This window comes from Loxodonta africana, chromosome 15 (genome assembly GCF_030014295.1).
Source record: "Loxodonta africana isolate mLoxAfr1 chromosome 15, mLoxAfr1.hap2, whole genome shotgun sequence".
In the NCBI taxonomy this organism is placed as follows: Eukaryota; Metazoa; Chordata; class Mammalia; order Proboscidea; family Elephantidae; genus Loxodonta; species Loxodonta africana.
Genome location: NC_087356.1, coordinates 24475661 through 24495142, shown reverse-complemented (window position 1 = coordinate 24495142; position 19482 = coordinate 24475661). Strand labels below are relative to the sequence as shown.

At 41.9% G+C, this 19482-nt stretch overlaps 1 protein-coding gene and 1 long non-coding RNA gene across 2 annotated transcripts in view; both read right to left on the bottom strand.

Moving 5' to 3' along the window:
* The window catches only part of GMCL1 (germ cell-less 1, spermatogenesis associated), a 59570-nt gene that overhangs the window by 39650 nt on the left and 438 nt on the right, over positions 1-19482 (bottom strand). Inside the window, exons 2-4 of the mRNA XM_003413552.4 lie at positions 3844-3967; positions 2996-3092; positions 1334-1431 (exon numbers count right to left, since the gene is read on the bottom strand). Of these exons, the coding sequence (XP_003413600.1) occupies positions 1334-1431; positions 2996-3092; positions 3844-3967 (319 nt within the window). The remainder of the gene's footprint in view (positions 1-1333; positions 1432-2995; positions 3093-3843; positions 3968-19482) is intronic.
* LOC135227775 (uncharacterized) lies at positions 15228-19482 on the bottom strand. Its single transcript, XR_010317931.1, has 2 exons — positions 16777-19482; positions 15228-15320 (listed from the first exon to the last, which is right to left on the bottom strand). It is a non-coding gene; the product is annotated as an uncharacterized LOC135227775 (long non-coding RNA).

Here is a 19482-nt window from a genome sequence, read left to right as displayed (position 1 = left end):
AAATGATAGAAATAGAGCACTGACTCCATTAGCATTGTAAATTTATCTGAAAGTCACTCTAGACTCCTCTCTTTTCCTCTTAATTAACATTTGTTGTCACCAAATTTGATGGACTGTCTCTACTTAAAATCTCCGGTGACGGGGCAGTGTTTCGTTCTGCTGTACAGAGGGTCACTATGAGTTGGAGCCAACCTGACAGCACCAAACAGCGATGACATCTCTGATATCCTTTTTTTTCCTCTCCATGCTTTGTGCTACTCCCTAATTTAGACCTTCACTCGGACTACTTTGCAATAGGTTTTTGCCTCTAGTGTTATACTTATCTTTCCTTCAAGCCATCCCTCACGTTGTTCCCAGAGTATTCTGTCTAAAACATAATTCTGACTATCCCTTGATTAAAACCTTCCAAAGGTGCTTATAAGTAAAGTCGAAAGTTCTTAGCAAGATACAGAGGGACTTCCATGATTTGGCCTCTGCCTCTCTCTCTCCAATCCTTCTTATATTCTGTGCTAGAGCCATGTTCTGCTTAGATTCTCTCATCATCCGTGGTTTCACATGTCTAGGTCTTAGTGTACTGTTCCTTCTGTCTGAAATGCTCTCCCCTCACTGCTCTTCTTCTGTTGTAAGATAAATACATTTTCAACTTTCATGACTCAACCTCAAACATCACCTTCTTTCATGACACCACCAAGTTGAACTGACCACTCCCTTCTTTGTATATTCACCATATCCTACAGGATGTTTATTTTTGTATCTACAATATTGGGCAGCTCATATTTTAATTTTGGGGCACTATATTGTGTCCACACACACTATATTGTAAGGTCTTTGAAGGCAGGGACAATACCTTAATTTACCTTTGTATTTCTATGCCTTTGTTCAATAAACTTCTGTTGAACAAATCTATCATTCTACCAGTAGAATAAAATACACATATGTAGTTAATTAAGAAAAAGTTAACATAGTAGGCACTCAATGTTTTATGAATCAATGAACTAAATAAATTAGTAATCATAACCCATCTGCTTAATAATAGTTAAGTCATTAACAGAAATCTGTAAATGGACTTAGACAAATAAAGTTTTTCCACATTATAAGAATACTAAGACATGGACACAGAAATAGCTTGCATTTATGCTAGACAGGCATCGTGATCCCTCAGTTGTAATAAGTTGCTTTTGGTTAAGTATTTTAAATGATTTCTAACAAATGGCATATTTATACATTTAATTTTTATTTTAAAAATTGTAAAAAGTTATTTATTTTTGTTTTTAGAATACTTTGAAACAAAGATACGACTGTGAACCTTCCTTTCAATAAGGCATGTACTTACCAACTGCAGCATACAAGCTGCTGCCAGAATGGCAATAACTCGACTGGGCTTTATTAAGACGTCATCTCGATACAGTGAACCAAATGCAACCTGCAGAGCTGAAAGCAAAAGCTCTTATGTAGAATGAAATAACCATTATAAACATATGGTAAAACAAAACTAACAACAATGACTATCATCACACAGAAAGACAACATTTGTCTAAATCTGGTATGTCCATAAAAAGATAAAAGAAGTATCACTAATTAAAATGATTATAATGGTTACTACTGATTGATGGTGCTAATTTAACAATGTTACACATTTCTGTTTATTCTACCAAGTCTAGCTGGATTCTTCTAGCATCTAAATCTTAGTTAGTAGTCAGAGTTAAGATACCCGTGGAAAACTTTTATAATGATACCCTTGAGTAGATCAATCATTAAAGCACAAAGACCCAATGATAACCTTAGCTGTGCTGCTTCACTACTGGAGAGTGTGGTATAGCTCCTGGTTTGTCCATGCCACACAAGCCCCAGTGGTGACTCATTGAATACACAGCTCACATGTGGGCTGTGAGTAGATTCTGACTCATAGAGACCCTATATGACAGAAAAGAACTGCCCCATAGGGTTTCCTAGGCTGTCATCTTTACTGGAGCACATCACCAGGTCTTTTCTCCCTAAAAATGGCTGGTAGGTTCAAACTGCCAACCTTTCAGTTAGCAGCCGAGCTCCTTAACTCTCTAACATAGTTGTCTACACCACCCCTAGCAATGATCACAGTGAACAAATGAGATATTTACCATTCCAAATCCAGTGCATCAAATTCAAACTCTTGGTGAAGCCTCTATCACTTCTCACTGACCTGATCCTCATTACCTCTCTGATTTTAGTGCTCACTTCCATCTCCCTCTTAGGTAACTGCTGTGGTAGCCAATTTCATCTGTCACCAACACACCCACCAAGTACATTCTACCTCTGTGTCTCTACTAGACTGGCTGAACTCTCCACCTGGAATGACCTCAGACATTTATGCCCTGCCCCCACAGCCATCTAAACCTGTCCATTCTTCTCTCCACTGCCACTCTCATGCATGTTTCATGTGGTTTGCTTTGTAAATATTTTAAATTTGCTCTTTTTCTATGTGACGGGTACTAGGCTACCAATGAGAGGAACAGGAGGAGCGCTCAAATAGGAGTTAAAAGAGCTATAGTATATTCTAGAGTCACTAAACTGCTCAGAAAGCCAATGTAAGTCTCTTAAATCCTGTGGACCTCAGCCTCCTTACCTCAGCACCCTTATAGCTGTAAAACAACGTGTTTACCTGATTCATACATGTATTGTTTTCACAAAAGATATTCATATATAGGGAACAGTCAGTGAATAATTACTTACCAACCTTTCTATGTAACTAAAAAAAAGTCACACTTTTCTTCCCTCCCTCTACTATGTCCTCCATATTCCAGATATATTTACAAAGATAAACAAACAGGCTGATTAAGGCCCATATGACTAGATTAGGGATAGGTGGAACAGAATGATGGAATAAATCAATATAAAACTATCTGCTTGGGATGTTTCAATGGAGCTTTTCTTAGCCTACAAAGTAAGAAGAAACTAAAAGAATAAAGAGGTTATGTTTTTATGATTTTTGCATTATTGTAATTATGGTGTTGGTTACCTTCTATATCAATATTCTGGTCAGGAATCTCCAGTTCAATAATATTCATGCTGGATTCTTTCCAAGAACCACTGAACATACTAGAAAAGTAGCCAGACTTCAAAAAAAAAAAAAAAAAGTTAATGATTATGTAGTACCTTTTTTGTCTTCCAAATTATTTTCCCATTTCTAACTTTATGCAACTATTCTATCAAAACTTATCCATTATATTATTTCAAGAGAAAAAGAATTGCCAAATATGTCTACCCAGAAAAACCCAGTGCCGTCAAGTCAATTCCGACTCATAGCAACCCTATAGGACAGAGTAGAACTGCCCCACAGAGTTTCTAAGGAGTGCCTGGCAGATTCGAACTGCCAACCCTTTGCTTAGCAGCCATAGCACTTAACCACTACACCACCAGGGTTTCCAATATGTCTACAGAAGAAAAAAAAATTAAGGTAAGGTCACTATCAATTATTATCAAATATACTTAATCCTATCAGTTTAGTACCAACAAAGACTAAACCAATTTCTTATATTACTATCTAAACTGAATTCCTACATTATTATTTGAACCTCCTTAGCTTTTTACCTAGTTAAGACACAGATGGCAATTAAGTAAGCTTGGTTATTGCTTCCTTTAACCAGACAATTTCTAAGCCAAAGTAAAAATTTTCGTTAACAGTGTTCATCATTTCTAATACAACAGACTTTTTATCAGATTAGAGGACTTAAACAACTACTATCCATGCAAAAGATTACTGCAAAACGCGAGAAAGTACATGACTTAAAAGAGTTGAAGAGTTTTTTTTTTTTTTTTTAACATGGCTAATTCTGGTTACTCAAAAGGAAAAAATAAAACACTTACTTGACATAAATATATTTTGTGTAAGCTCCATTCTTCTCCTAGAGCACAAATCTTAATGTCACTATTTTCACCATTCAAAAACAAGGTCTGATAAATATATTTGGATGTACTTTTTAATTTTTTCCTGTTAAAAGAAATACAAGTTCCACACATGTAAAACAGTGTTTTACTGATTTTCCCATATAACTCAAAATACTCTTAATTTCTATTAGAGTCAACATATGCATTGTATAAAAGGGCGGGGTGGGGGCAGATATTTGTATTTGCTCATACATGTTAGAACAAAGGAGGAACTATTACGAGTGGTCACCTCTGGGTTGTCTAGTCACAGGAGGGCTGACAGTGGATAAATGGGGCAGCATGGGAGGGAGACCTTTCACTAAACAACTTTTTGCAATCTTTCATTTTTTAATTAAGTGAATTACCTATTCGAGAACTAAAACAATGAGTCAGTGTGGTGGCTTTTGCTTACTTCCTAATAAGGAGAGCAGCACTCCAGAGGATCTCACTACAACTGCGATAATATGCTAAACCAAAAACCCCAAACCCACTGCCATCGATTCCGACTCAATGCAGCTAAAATATGGAAAACGAGTGAAAATTTCACCTACACAAGTAATTTTTTTTTTAATTTACATTTCACCTTATTTTGGTAGCAAACCATTCTTAAAGTAGTTAAAACGTTATTTTTCATTGGACAAATGGTATGCAGTATTAGCTCTAAGGTTTCACATTTATGCTCTAGGGGGAAAGTGTCTCAAGGATCCAGCAGAATTGAGTGGTGGGACTCTGGGCATTCCACTCAGCTTCAACTAGAGCAGCACCACCTACTGGACTGCTGCTTAAGAGTTAAAGAAAGAGTTGTATTATTTTCTTTCCATGTTTGAAAATCATTGCTCAAGATGATCCAGTAAATGTGGAAAGATCCCAGGCAGAAGCTGATCAGCATCTTTTGAATTCCTGGCTAGCTCGGTCCTACTTGTTAAAAACTTTAAATCTCTTTTTAAAAATGAAATTACTGTTTCAGATGGTGTCTTGAACACCTCTTGCCAAGAGACAATAAAAATAGTCCATTCTCTTGTAGAGGACAGACTTGTGTTTGAGCCCCAACTCTACCACAGCTCAGTAACCTCATCTGAAAAAGAGAATATTAATAGTGTCTACGTTGGGTTATTGTGAGAAATGAAAACAATGTAGCTTCTAGTTCACGATAGCCTAAGGAGGACATGTTTGCTTCCCATCTCTGCCCAAATTACACTAAAAGATCAAAAGTACAAAAAGGAATAAACCCACAGCAGGAAAAAAGGTGGGCTTATCACCTGATAAGAGACTTCTATTGATCTAGAATTTAGAAAATAAATCGGAATGAAAAAGAACAGAGAAACCCATAGCCCAGAATATAATACGAAGGGCTGTGATGGAGGCTGGAGCCTATCTGCCCTTCGGAACCTTGAGGTGTGAATGGGGAAGAGGGAGAACTCAGGGACACAAAAGGCAGAAATGAGAACTGGGGCAGAAAACAGGAACTTGTTCCCCTAAAGGCTTCCTCCACTCTCTAAGACAGCCAGAGTACAGATAACCCAGGCAAAAAGATTCCAAGGCTCTTCTAGAAAGAAACAGAACTTGCCAGAAAGATCTATGGCTTTAGCATAGGTGTTGTTGCCCCAGATAAGAAGCAATCTTCATTCTGGTATTTGAGTAGTCTGTAGCCTGTCAGCTCCCAACCAATTCAACCTAAGTCGTGGTTCTCAAACTGTATGCTGAGGCTTTGAGGAGCACCACAGCCAACTCAGAGAGGCATGCGGAAAATTTTAAATGTAAAGGAAGCACAGCAATATCTTTCAGGTACCATGCAGTTTACTACTATTGAGTTGTTTGGACCTAACTATGAAATTTCTTTTGGACCTGAAGGGCCATGAAAAATATTACTAAGACACTAAAGTTTGGGAAGTTCTGCTCTAAAGCAAAGCATTCACCACACATACCTAATGAGCTAGTAGTCAGTCTTGCTACTCAAAGGAAGGCCTACTGGAATACATCTATTTATGCAATTAAACACACACACACACACAAATCAGCTACCCATTCCTAAATATAAATAGACAATCAAGGATCACCCAATGTGAGGAAAATTAGCAGCACTAAAGACCATAAAAAAGAGAAAAACCGGCCCCAGAGAAAACACATAACTCACGGAAAAGAGAATTTAAAAAGAAAAAACCATCTGATCAGAACACTCAAATATCTGAGATTATTACATTTATAAGATAAGAACAGGATGCTATGATAAAGGAATACTCAGAACGAGGATGAAAGTGCTCTTAGAGAGCAAAAACATGGTTGCTAAATTAAAAAGTTGAAAGAGGGGATGAATGGAAGTTAAGGGAATTTTCCAGAACATAAAGCAAAAAAAGAAAAGTTACAGGTGCAATCCAAGAAATCCAAAATCCAATTCAGAGACGTTCTATAAAGAGAAACCGAAGAAAACTGGGAAAAGGAAATTACGGAGAACATTTCCTAAAACTAAAGTAGTACATGAGTCTCCAGATTGTAAAGATCCACCCCAAGTGACAAGGCCACTAAAAGACTCACACTTAAGGATATTCTAGTTAAATTCTAAGATGCCAAAGAAAAACAGTCACCTAAAAAGAAAAGAAAAGATAATCAGACCAGCATCAAATTTCCCATCAGCACTGTGGACTAGAAGGCAATGAAGTAATATCATCAAAGATATTTTAGATTAGATTGATAAAGTCACAGGCTACATTTATATTTAGATAGGCACAAATTACCTCCTTTTGTACCTTTTCTTGTGAAAATGCTTGAGGTTGTAGCTCCCTAAAATGAGTGAGAAAGAAGAAAGCTATAGGCTACAGAAAACAGTGGATTCAATCCCAGGGAATGGTGAAAGTAAGTTGTAGGATAAGAGCAGACCTAGAGAACAATGAATGGATCTAGATTGGAGGATGGAGGGACCAAGGAAGGAGGCCTGGCTTAGAGGAGAAGGACTCCATGGAAGTGTGTCTGAAAAGACAGAAAAACCTGAAAGCATAACACACACCACACACTCTCAATAAAAATGCATAACAAAACAAACAGTGCTCATAACATTTATAGTCCTCACTTCTGCAACTGGTCACATGGTCACAGCTGATTATTACTACCATCTTCTATTACCCATTCCATATTCCTTTTGCCCTCAGAAAGCACCTCAGCTGGTTGTGGTTCTTTGCCTGGTAGGGTGGCCTAAACCTTCATTTCTGAAGGGTCTGGGCCATTAGCAGTCCTGCCTGAATTGAGGTGTTGTAATTTTCTATTGACTTCAATCACAAGGCATGCAAGTACTAAGAGAGGCCTTAAGGGATCTCCTGTATTCCACACATACTCTTCCTTATCTCCACTATGTGTAGCAGCAGTCTGATTTTTCCCTGGTAATCAGGATCAATCACCCAGTCAGTACAAAAACTTCCTTCATTGACTGCTGAGTTAGAGGCATGAGGAGTCCAAAGTGGGCAAGTGGCAATCTTGAACTTTTAGTTCAATGAAATCATTGTTGTGTCTCCGGGTGGACATTCTTCCCTTTGGAACTAAGACCTCTAGACCAGTAGAGCATAAAGGCACAGGGACAGGAAGGAAAAATTTTGCGAGTGGGTCACATGGGGTAATAGTGAATAGTGCTACTCCCATTTCCATCTCTTGATTCCTGGACCCACAAATCCTAGCTATGTGAGAAACAGCACCATATTAGATGCTGATTTAGAGCATATCGAGTCTCCTGGAGAACACTGCCCCAGCCCTGTAAGGTATGCCACCTAGATGGTGATATAACTGCATCTTCAAAAGACCATTCCAACTGTTCTATTGAGCCAGCTGCTTCAGGACAATGAGGAGATGGTAAGACCAGTGAATTTCATGAGCATGGGCCCACTGTTGCACTTCAATTGTTGTGAATGCTTGTGATCAGAAGCAATGCTGTGTGGGATACCACAATGGTGGATAAATTACTGGTGGTAATTTTGGCAGACATACTGCATTCAGGGGAGCCTTGGTGGTGCAGTGGTTAAGAGCTATGGCTACTAATCAAAAGGTTGGCAGTTCAAATCCACTAGCCACTCCTTGGAAACCCTATGGGGCAGTTCCACCCTGTGTATACGGTTACTATGAATCAGAATCAACTCAACGGCAACAGGTTTGGTTTTTTGGTTTTGGTTACTGCATTCAGGAAAGGTAAATCTTATTCAGAGTAAGGTTACTCTGAAAAATGCTGCCACTTCCATGATGGTTAAGTGTTCAATGTAATAAATCTGCCACCAGGTAGCTGGCTGACAACTCAAGGAAATGGTGCCATATGGGGTTTCAGTGTTGGTGTCCGCTGCTGGTGGATAGGGCACTCAGCAGTGGCTGCAGTCAAGTTGGCCGTGATGAGTGGAAGTCCATGTTGCTGAGTCCATGCATAATCTCCATCCCTATCACCACGATCACTTTGTTCAAGAATCCATTTGGCAATACCTGGAGTGGAAGCATACTCATTCATGGAGAATGAAGCTTATTGGTATCCACAAAACAGGTCATCAGATCCACTTGATTATTTAAATTCTCTGCTGAGGTAAACACGTGGCAAGCATTCACATGAGACACAAATATCTTCATGTTTATTGCCCATTCAGAGAGCTCTATCCTCATACCTTTCCCAAACTTCCTTGTCACCAATTTTCCAATCATGTTCTATCTTCTGCCCCTAAAAGAAAATTTGGCAGAACTCGCCTGCTTGCTCTGGATCCTGCACCCGGCTCATTATCACCTGGTCTCCAGCCCACCATATCACCTGCTGATCTTGTCTCAGTTCACAGCCCATGAGCCAGTGGCATACCACCATCTGACCTGGCAGTCTTGGTTTCTTCAGCCTCTGCAGCTACTGAGTTAGGAGAAGCCTCCAGCCTTACGTTTGAACCACAGACTTGAGACTTGCCAGCCTCTACAACCACGTGAGACATTTCCTTCAGATAGATCTCTCTCTCCATGCACGCGCGCGCGCACACACACACACACTTCATCGGTTTTGAATCTCTCGGACACCCAGCCTAAGACATCATGTACCGAGTGATTCTAGAGAAACAAAATCATAAGAATGAGTTTTTAAAACTGGTTGTCATGTCTGACTAGTCTTAAGGCAATGATGACTCTGCCTCCAGTAGTAAAGAGGATGCTGCTAGGGGCAATATTAATACACGAAATACCACTACCAACAGATCAAGTGTTGAGGAGATGTAATGAGGCTCTGGGAAATTTCATGTTTGACACTTCCTAGTATTTTGTCAGAATCAGAAGTATAGGAAAGCTGGTTGGTTCGTCCTACTTTCGCTATGCAAAGTGGTGAAAGAAAGATGAGCTCAGGGTTTTAAGAATCATGGCACAAGCGAAGCATAAAAGACCTCAAAGTGCCACCTGTGCACTAAAAGAAAGCCTTATTTCTTAAAGTAACAGAACTGATATTGCCAAAAACCAAACCCAGAGTCTTGTAAGAGTGGCTGAATTACAAGGCCAACTGAATTCCCAAACCTCAAATGGTATCTGAAGTTAAAGTGAGGCTAATGATTGGGAAGAAGTAGGGTCCTGAAACTTAGGATGGGGTCATATGGACAGATACTCAGGAAGCTTGGGACACTGAGCCCCTAAGTTCCACTGCCAACAGAACCAGCCCTCCCATCTGAAAAGATTACTCCATCTTTGTTTGCTAAACCACCATCCCTCGGAAAACCATTATCCTTTCCACCCTCATCTGATGAGATTAACCCAGCTGTGCCTGAAAACTCTTAAGATACAGCACCTACAGTGCCTACAGTGTTGCCTGGAGCATTGCTTCAGGTAGATACCTTACAAGACATTGCTGAATGTTCCCAGGAACTATCCACAGCACCCATTTTTGCTTCTAGCGCTCTAACTAGACTTAAGTCCCATCAAGCCTAAAAAAGTGAAATACAAATTGTGGACCAGGAGGAGGTATGCTATACTTCAAAAGAACTGCCTTACTTTTATAACACGTACAAATAGAAACCTTGGGAATATGTGTGGGAATGGCTATTAAGGGTATGGGATAATGGTGCAAGGAACATAAAGTTGGATCAGTCTGAGTTTATAGATACAGGCTCACTAAGTATAGATCCCTCATTCAATGTTTCAGCTTGAGAGGTCAGAAGAGGGCCTAATAGTTTATTTAGTTGGGTCACTGAAGCATGGATTAAGTGGTGGCCTACATTAAATCAAGTTAAAGTGTCAGACCTACCTTAGTATATGGTAGAAGAAGGTATCCAAAGGCTTTGGGAAACTGGCATGTTAGAGTGAATTTATCAGGTTAGACCCACAGACCCACACATGGAGTGCCCAGAGGACATATCTTTTACCACAACAGTGAGGAACAATTTGTGAAGAAAGCTCCAGCATTCTCAAAGACTTCTGTGATTGCTATTTTACGTAAGTCAGATTTGACAATGGGAACTACCCTAACTGAATTAAGACACCTAACTACAATGGGGCTGACTGGACCCTGTGGTGATAGGGGTCAAGTGGAGGTACTTAACAATGAAAAGGTGGGCATGGTTATTACAATGGACAACAGAGTTAAGCAGTAATCAGAACAGTCTGATTTGTATGAACTTATGGTGTTGGCTACTTAGTCATGGTGTCCCTAGGAGGGAAACAGATGGGAAATTTACTAAATATTTCCTTGATCTGTACAAGTGGAAGAATTCTAGGTCAACTGAATGGCAGCCTAACTTGAATCACCAGAATACAGTCATGATCCCTCAAATAATTCCCAGACTTGAGTCAGTTTACGGACCCACAACGCTTTGAATGATGGGGAGGCCAGGTCCCCTTGAAAAATGACGCCACTGCCCTGCCAAAAATTTATACTATTGATCCTTCTCTCAGCCTTCCTCAAAGGGATCTACAACCTTTTACAAGACTGACTGTTCACTGGGGAAAAGGAAATAATCACACTTTCCAGGGACTGCTGAACCCTGGCTCGAGACTGACACTTATTCCAGGAGACCCAAAACGTCACTGTGGCTCACCAGTCAGAGTGGGGGTGTATGGAGGTCAGGTTATTAATGGAGCCTTTGCGAGGTCCATCTCACAGTGGGTTCAATGTGTCCCTGAACCCATCCTGAAGTGATTTCCCCAGTTCCAGGATGTGTAATTGGAACAGACGTACTCAGGAACTGGCAGAACCCTTACACTGCATCCGTGACAAGTGGAATAAGAGCTATTATGTCAGGAAAAGCCAGGTGGAAGCCATCAGAACTGCCTCTACCTAGAAAATAGTAAACAAAACCAATACCACATTTCTGGAGGAATTACTGCCACCACCAAGGACTTGAAGGATGCAGAGATAGTGAGTTCCGCCACATCCCCATTCAACTCACCTATCTGCCGGTGCAAAGAACAGACGGGTCTTGGAGAATGACTGTGGATTACAGAAACTTAACCAGACGGTGACCCCCATTACAGCCGCAGTTTCATTGCCTGAACAAATTAATACATCTCCTAAACTTGGTATGCAGCTACTGATCTGACCAGTGCCTTTTTCTCGATTCTGATTTTGAAGGATCTCCAGAAGCAGTATGCCCTCAGTTGGCAAGGCCAGCAATACACCTTCACTGTCCTACCTCAGAGCTATATCAATTCTCCAAGCCTATGTCATCATTTAGTCTGCAAGGAACTTGACTGCCTTTCACTTCCACAAGACATCATACTGGTCCATAACATTGATGACATTTTGCTAATTGGACCTAGTAAGGAAGAAGTATCAATGACTCCAGACTTACTGGCAAGACATTTGCATGCTAGAGGATGGGAAACTAACCCAACAAAAATTCAGGTGCCTTCCACCTCAGTGAAGTTTCTAGGGGTCCAGTGGTGTGGGGCATGTCAAGATACTCCTTCTAAAGTGAAGAAGTTATCGCATCTGGCCCTTCCTGCAACTAAAACGGATGCACAACGTCTGGTGGGTCTCTCTGGATTATGGAGGCAACACATCCCTCATTTGAGTGTGCTACTCCGGCCTATTAAGTGACTTGAAAAGCTGCTAGTTTTGAGCGGGGTCCACAACAAGAGAAGGCTCTGCCAACAAGTTCAGGCTGCCATGCAAGCCGCTCTGCCACTTGGGCCACATGATCCAGCTGATCCAGTGGTACTTGAAGTGTCAGTGGCAGATAGAGATGCTGTTTGCAATCTTCGGCAGGCCCCTACTGGTGAATCATGGCACAGACCCTTAGGATTTTGGAGCAAAGCCCTGCTATTTTCTCCTCTTGAGAAACAGCTCTTGGCTTGTTACTGGACCTTAGTAGAAACTGAATGCCTAACCATGGGCCACCAAGTAATCATGCAGCCTGAACTGCCTATCATGAACTGGGTGTTGTCCGACCCACAGCGTCATAAAGTCGGACACAAACAGCAGCACTCCATCATTATATGGGAGTGGTTATGCAAGGTCAGGTTCGAGCAGGACCTGAAGGTACAAGCAAGTTGCATGAGTAAGTGCCTCAAATGCCCATGGTCTCCACTCCCGTAACATCACCTTCCCTCTTCCATTCTGCACCTATGGATGGCTCCATGTGGAGTTCTTTTACGACCAATTGACTGAGGAAGAGAAAACACTGGATTGCAGATGGTTCTGCATGATACGCAGGTACCACTCAAAAATCGACAGCAACAGCACTGCAGCCCCTTTCTGGGACCTCCCTGAAGGACAGTGGTGAATGAAAACCCTCCCAATAGGCAGAACTTCAAGCAGTGCACCTAGCTGTTTACTTTGCTTGGAAGGAGAAATGGCCAGATGTGCAATTGTATGCTGATTCATGGGCTGTGGCCAATGGTTTGCCTGGACGGTCAGGGACTTGACTGGAAAATTGGTGACAAGGAAGCATGTGGACAGACCTCTCTGAATGGGCCAAAGAAGTAAAGATATTTGAGTCTCATGTGAGTGTACGCCAACAGTAATCTTGGCAGAGGGACTTTAACAATTAAGTGCACAGGATGATGCCTTCTGTGGAAACCAGTCATCCTCTTTCCCCAGCCACTTGTGTCATCACCCAATGGGCTCATGAACACACTGGTCATGGTGGCAGGGATGGAGGTTATGCGTGGGCTCAGCAACACGGACTTCCACTCACTAAGGCCCACTTGGCTAGAGCCACTGTTGAGTCCCCAATCTGACAGCAATAGATACCAACACTGAGTCCCCAGCCTGGCACCATTCCTCGAGGCAATCGGCCAGCAACCTGGTGGCAGGCTGATTACACTGGCCACTTCCATCACGGAAAGGGCAGTGTTTCATTCTTATTGGGACAGACATTTACTCTGGATGTGGATTTGCCTTCTCTGCACATAATGTTTCTGACACTACTACTACCTGGGGACTGACAGAATGCCTTATCCACCATCATGGTATCTCACACAGCACTGCCTCTAATCAAGGGACTCTCTACACAGGAAGTGAACTGTAGCAATGGGCCCATGCTCATTGAATTCACTGGTCCTACCATGTTCCCCATCATCCTGAAGCAGCTAGCTTGATATAACAATGGAACGACCTTCTAAAGACACAATCATAGTGTTAGCTAGGAGGCAATACTTTACAGGGTTGGGGTAGTATTCTCCAGGAGGCTGTATATGCACTAAACCAGTGCCCATATATGGTACTGATTCTCCCAACCCCAGGACTGACACGTTCAGGAACCAAAGGGTGGAAATGGAAGTGGCATCACTCACTCACTATTACCCCTAGTGACCCACTCGCAAAATTTTTGCTTCCTGTCCCTACAACTCTATGTTCTGTGGGTCTAGAGGTCTTAGTTCCAAAGGGACAACTGCTCCCACGTGGGAACACCACACTGATTCCACTGAACTGGAAGTTAAGAATGCCACCTGACCACTTTGGGCTCCTCATGCCTCTGGATCAACAGGCAAAGAAGGGAGTTACCATACTGGCTGGTGTACGTGATCCTGATTATCGAAGGGAAATCAGATTGATATTACAGAATAGAGGTAAAGAAGAATATGTCTGGAATACAGGAAATCCTTTAGGGTGTCTCTTAGTACTACTATGCCCCGTGATTAAAGCCAATGGAAAACAAAGCAACCCAATTCTGACATGACTACTAATGCCCCAGACCCTTTAGGAATGAAGGTTTGGGTCACCCTATCAGGCAAGGAACCACAACCAGCTGAGGTACTTGCTGAGGGTAAAGGAAATACGGAATGGGTGGTGGAAGAAGATAGTTCTAAATATCAGTTACAACCATGAGACCAGCTGCAGAAATGAGGACTGTAATTGTTATGCGTATTTATTATACATGTATGTGTGTGTGTATACATATAGCAAATCTTTCTGTTTTCTTCCCTCCTTTATCCCGCCACTTATAAACTATAAGATGTAAATGAGGCTAGTGCGTTTTCGGTTGTATGCATATTAGCCATGTTAGGCTCAAGTGTGATTTTATAATTGTCTTTATTTAGAGATTATGCATGGTTTAAGACGATGTATAAACGTGCGAAGGTGACAAGGGGTAGACTATGATGGTTAATATTATGTGTCAATTTGGCTAGGCCACGATTCTCAGTATTATGTAATTATCCTCCAATTCTGTGATATGACATAATCACCTCATCAGTTGTAAAGGAAGTTTCCCTGGGGGTGAGGCCTGCACCCAATAAATGTGGACATTCTGGCAAAGTTCACTTGCTTGCTCTCAATCCTGCATCCAGCTTGTCATCATCTGACCTTCAGGTCTTGGGACTTGAGCCAGTGGCCTGCCATACTGCCTGCCAACCTTGGGATTTGTCAGCTCCTGCAGCAGGTGAGCCAGCAGCCTGCCGTCTTACCTGCCATTCTTGTTGTCATTCTCTGCAGCCTGTGAGCCAGCAGTCTGCTGTCTGACCCAGACTTGGGACTTGCTAGCCTCTATAACCATGTGAGCCGTTTCCTTGAGATAAATCAATCTCTCTTTCTCTATAGATATATATACACACACATGCACATATTATACACACACACGACTGGTCTTGCTTCTCTAGAGAATCCAGCCTAAGACAGCATTAGAATGGAGGATGGTGAGGCTTCATCTTATGTACTTTGGACATGTTATCAGGAGGGACCAGTCCCTGGAGAAGGACATTATGCTTGGCAGAGTACAGGGTCAGCAAAAAAGAGGAAGACCCTCACCAGACGGACTGACACAGTGGCTGCAACAATGGGCTCGAACACAGCAACGACTGTGAAGATGGCGCAAGACTAGGCAGTGTTTTGTTCTGTGGTACATAGGGTCACTATGAGTCGGAAACAGCTCAACAGCACCTAACAACAAAAATGATAACTACACCCACCTTGTCTTTGGCTATTGAGTGCTGCCATTTGGTTTCTGAATGCATTTAAGGATCCCAGTTTAGTGATAGCAGTTCCCACTGTAATTTCTAACCTACAGAGAAAAGTGACCACAGAGATATTTAAGAATGTTGAGGCTTCCCTCACAAATATTGTTCATGTGTCGTGGTAAGAACAGGGTAGGGGAGCAGGTCTTTCATGTTAAATCCACTCCAACATTCCAATCTTCCTAAGCGTTTGGATATCTTTATCTGCAGTAAACCACAACAGCTCTGGCATTTCAGCTTCATTTAGTACTGACTTAGCTTTTGTCTGTGTTTCAGTCAACCAACCAAATCAATTATTAGCATTCTTTCTAACCCCTGAACACTGAATCCAGAATCGCTGCTTTGCTATTGGTGTTGAGTTCAGTTCTGACTCATGGTGACCCCATGTGTGTACAGTAGAACTGTTCCATAGGGTTTTTAAGGCTGTGATCTTTTGGAAGCAGATCACTAAGCCTACTCCTAAGGCACCTCTGGGTGAGTCCAAACTGCCAACTTTTTGGCTAGGAGTTGAGCGCTTAACCATTTGCACCACCCAGTGAGCTCCTCTCAATAAATCTGGCCTGATCCAACTTTATCTTCATTCCACTATTACGTCACATCCTTAATATCCATTCCCGTACAGAGCCTCCAGATTTCTGTTGATATAAACTGGAAATACATCATGTAGTTCTTTGGGGTGCAGCACCCCTCCTTGTGGGTCCTACTTTGTACCTCACCTTTCATGGCCTGATGGTCATAGTCTGGTTATCAGCCTAGGAGCAAAGAGGGATGGTGGAGATATGTCTTAAAGAGAATCAGCAATGCTTTGCAGGGCAATGACCTCAGAGATCATTACATGTTGTTTAGACAAAGCAGGGTTAACATTCTCAGACAGGGGTAGAAGGGCTGCTTCTACTGGCAAAGAAGACTCAGCAGAATTTAGAGGTTCAATGTCCCCAGAGTCATCAGGATCTGCCTGTATGTCCCACTCCAATTTTCAAGATTCCATTCCTTCCCAATCAATGCCTCTGCTTTAATGGCAGACGCCCTGTGAGACTGGGAATTCAATTTGTGTTGTAATTTAGCCACTCAGAGGATGAGACTCTGGGTTTGGTTTTCAGCAGTCTCAGCTTTGTGGCTACAGGACACAGGCTTTCTTTCAGAGCACACATAGAAACTTTCGTATCATTCATGTGATGGTTGAGTTGGGTTTTGAAGCCCTCAGTTCGTCCTTTTCTTTCCCCTTTTCTCCAGTGCAATCAGTGGCAACCAGGCAATCTCATTATACTCATAAGTTTGAAAAATATGTCCTAAAGTATCAAATACACCATTACCGAGAACCTTGTGTTTCATATTTGATTAGGAGTATCCAATGGTGTTTTTTTGCTTATCTCTGTTACCATTATCACACCATGGACTATCAGTGCCCTCTTTATAACTGGAAATAGAATCACTAGTGCCTTTAAACCTAATCAGACTAGAGAATCAATTCCCAAAATCCCAGATTCAATTCAGAAAACTTACCTTTAAGATTTTGTTCCTCTAGAAGACTTCTCAGTATGTGCGTGTTATGTATATATATATATACACACACACACAAATATAAATCAAGAGAGAGGGATTGATTTTAAGGAACTGGCTCACATGATTGTGGGGACTGGCAAATCTGAAGTTTGCAGGGGAGGCCAGCGGGCTGTAAACTAAGGCAGGAGTTGATGTTGCAGTCTGAAGTGCAAAATCTGTAGGGCAGGCCAGGAAGCTGGAACCTCAGGAGTTGATGTTGCAGTCTTGAGTTCTATAGGGCGACCCAGCAGGCTGGAAACTCAAGCAGGATTTGATGCCGCAGTCTTGAGGTGGAATTTCCTCTCCATGAAACCTCAGTATTAGCTCTTAAGGCCGTCACTTGATTGAATAAGGCTCACCCACATTATCAAGGGTAATCTCCTTTAAAGTCAACTGATGGTTGATGTTAACAACATCTATAAAACGCATTCACAGCAGCACACAGATTTTTTTACTAAATAATTGGGTTTTATAGCCTAACCAAGTTGACACATAAGGCTGGTCATAAAGCCTCCAAGCAAGTTTTGTCTGGATTCCAGTGGACAGATTCCTGCTTGCCAGCCTCTGCCTACTGCACTTTAGCCAGCTTCTTCACCATCCAGTGGTCTACAGCCACACCCCCTCCAACATCTGAATCTCAGTTTGGAGAGAGATGGCCCTATTCCAAATTTGTTCCTTCCTTGGGGTATTCTGCCTCAGGCCTAGAAGTAGTGGCTGCTCCCTGTATCTGCTATTCCTGTATTTTTTAGAGATCTCTTTACCTCTTAGTAGTTAAACTGCTGTTGCTTATTACTGTTTATATTTTTTTCTGTTCAAATTACTGTGTGGCTTCTCTTTCAAATGGGCCTTGACTGATAGATAGTTCAATAGTTACATAAAGTATAAATGGTCTAAATACAAATTAAAATGCAGATATTGTCCTATTGGATTAAAAAAAATACGAGACCCAACTATATGCACCTATAATATACCTAAGAAGCCCTGGTGGCACAGTGGTTAAGCGTTCAGCTGCTAACCGTAAGGTCAGTGGTTTGAACCCACCAGCAAAGACGTGGCAACCTGCTTCTATAAACATTACAGCCTTCGAAACCCTATGGGGCAATTCTACTCTGTCCTATAGGGTCGCTATGAGTCGGAATCGACTCAATGGCGGTGGGTTTGTTTGTTTTTGTTTTTTGGTGTCTAATTTTTTTTTTTATACTCAAAGAAGGCATTTGGTGCCCATTGCCCATCTCTAACAAAACCACCAGGTGGGTTTGAAATGCCAAACCTTAGGCTAGTCGTTGTGCACAAAGAAGAGGCATAATATTTACTGAGTGCTTACATACCAGGCACTGTGCTGTATGCATTCTCATTTATTTGTCAAACCCTGTAAGACAGGTATTAATATCTGCATTTTATACACGAGGAAATAAAGCTATTAAGTGTAGAATATGGATGAGAACTCAGAATTTGAGCTCTTAAAAGTATGTTGTACTAACTCTCCCAAAGATTGCTCAGCAGTATTCATGATAGAGGTCCATTTTTATAAATAAATACAAACATATTTATACATAAATCTGTGAAAAATTTTATAAATCAAGCTATTAATCGTGGTTACCTATGGAAACCCCGGTGGTATACTGGCTAAGAGCTACAGCTGCTAACCAAAAGGTCACAGTTCAAATCCACCAGGTGCTCCTTGGAAACAGTATAGGGCAGTTCTACTCTGTCCTATAGGGTCGCTATGAGTCAGAATCGACTAGATGGCAACGGGTTTTTATGACTGATTGAATTATGATAGTATTTTTATCTTAAACTTTTTTTACAATAAACACGTAACATTTGCATAGCAAAATCTTTTAATGAATTACATTCTTTAGGTTTCATTTAAAAGATTACATCTATATGACTCCACTGATGATTTTTTTTTTTTTTAAACAGAGCAACCAGATCGTTTATGTGAAAATACATCCTACTTACAAACTATATTCTAGCTCACAGGTAGATATCCCATTCGTCAGTTCCTCAAATAAGGTTAAACAAGCCACGGCACAGCTTGACACATAACCATGGTCACCGACTTCAAGTATTTGAGACTTAGAAAGAAGGAAACAAATGTACACTATTGATAAACTTCACCTTCACCGTTAAGGAGCTCTCCTGTGTACGATTATTTCCCCTCCATTCACTGAGTGGACAGTAGTGGACAATACCCATCTCAAAAACTAAATTTGCATTTCTATACTATTTAAACCAACCAGACGCAAAACAACTTATATTACTGCCACCCACTCAAAGAGGACAAAGCTGTAGTAGGGAAGACCAACGAGTCTGCCGTCTCTCTAAGGTTTTATGAGACGCAAGCTCTGGCTTGGCGTTTCTGAGTCTCCTCTTGGGGCTGTAACAACACCCTGGCAAGGTCTGTGGTCTATAACCCTGGACACCAGGCGTCTCCCAGGGCGCACCCCGATCCGCCCTGGATCGGGCCGGCTTCCCAGCCTCCTGCCCGGGTGGCCCCCACGTTTACCCTGCCAAGGGCACGTCCGCTCTTTGCAGGCTGCGGAGCGCCGCACCTCCCAAGTGCACCGGGCGCTGGGTTCGTCCCCAGGCCGGGCCGCGGGAGCACGCGGCGGCGGCGCACCGAGGCCCAACAGGTGCGGGCGCGGGCCAGTGTGGGCGCGTACC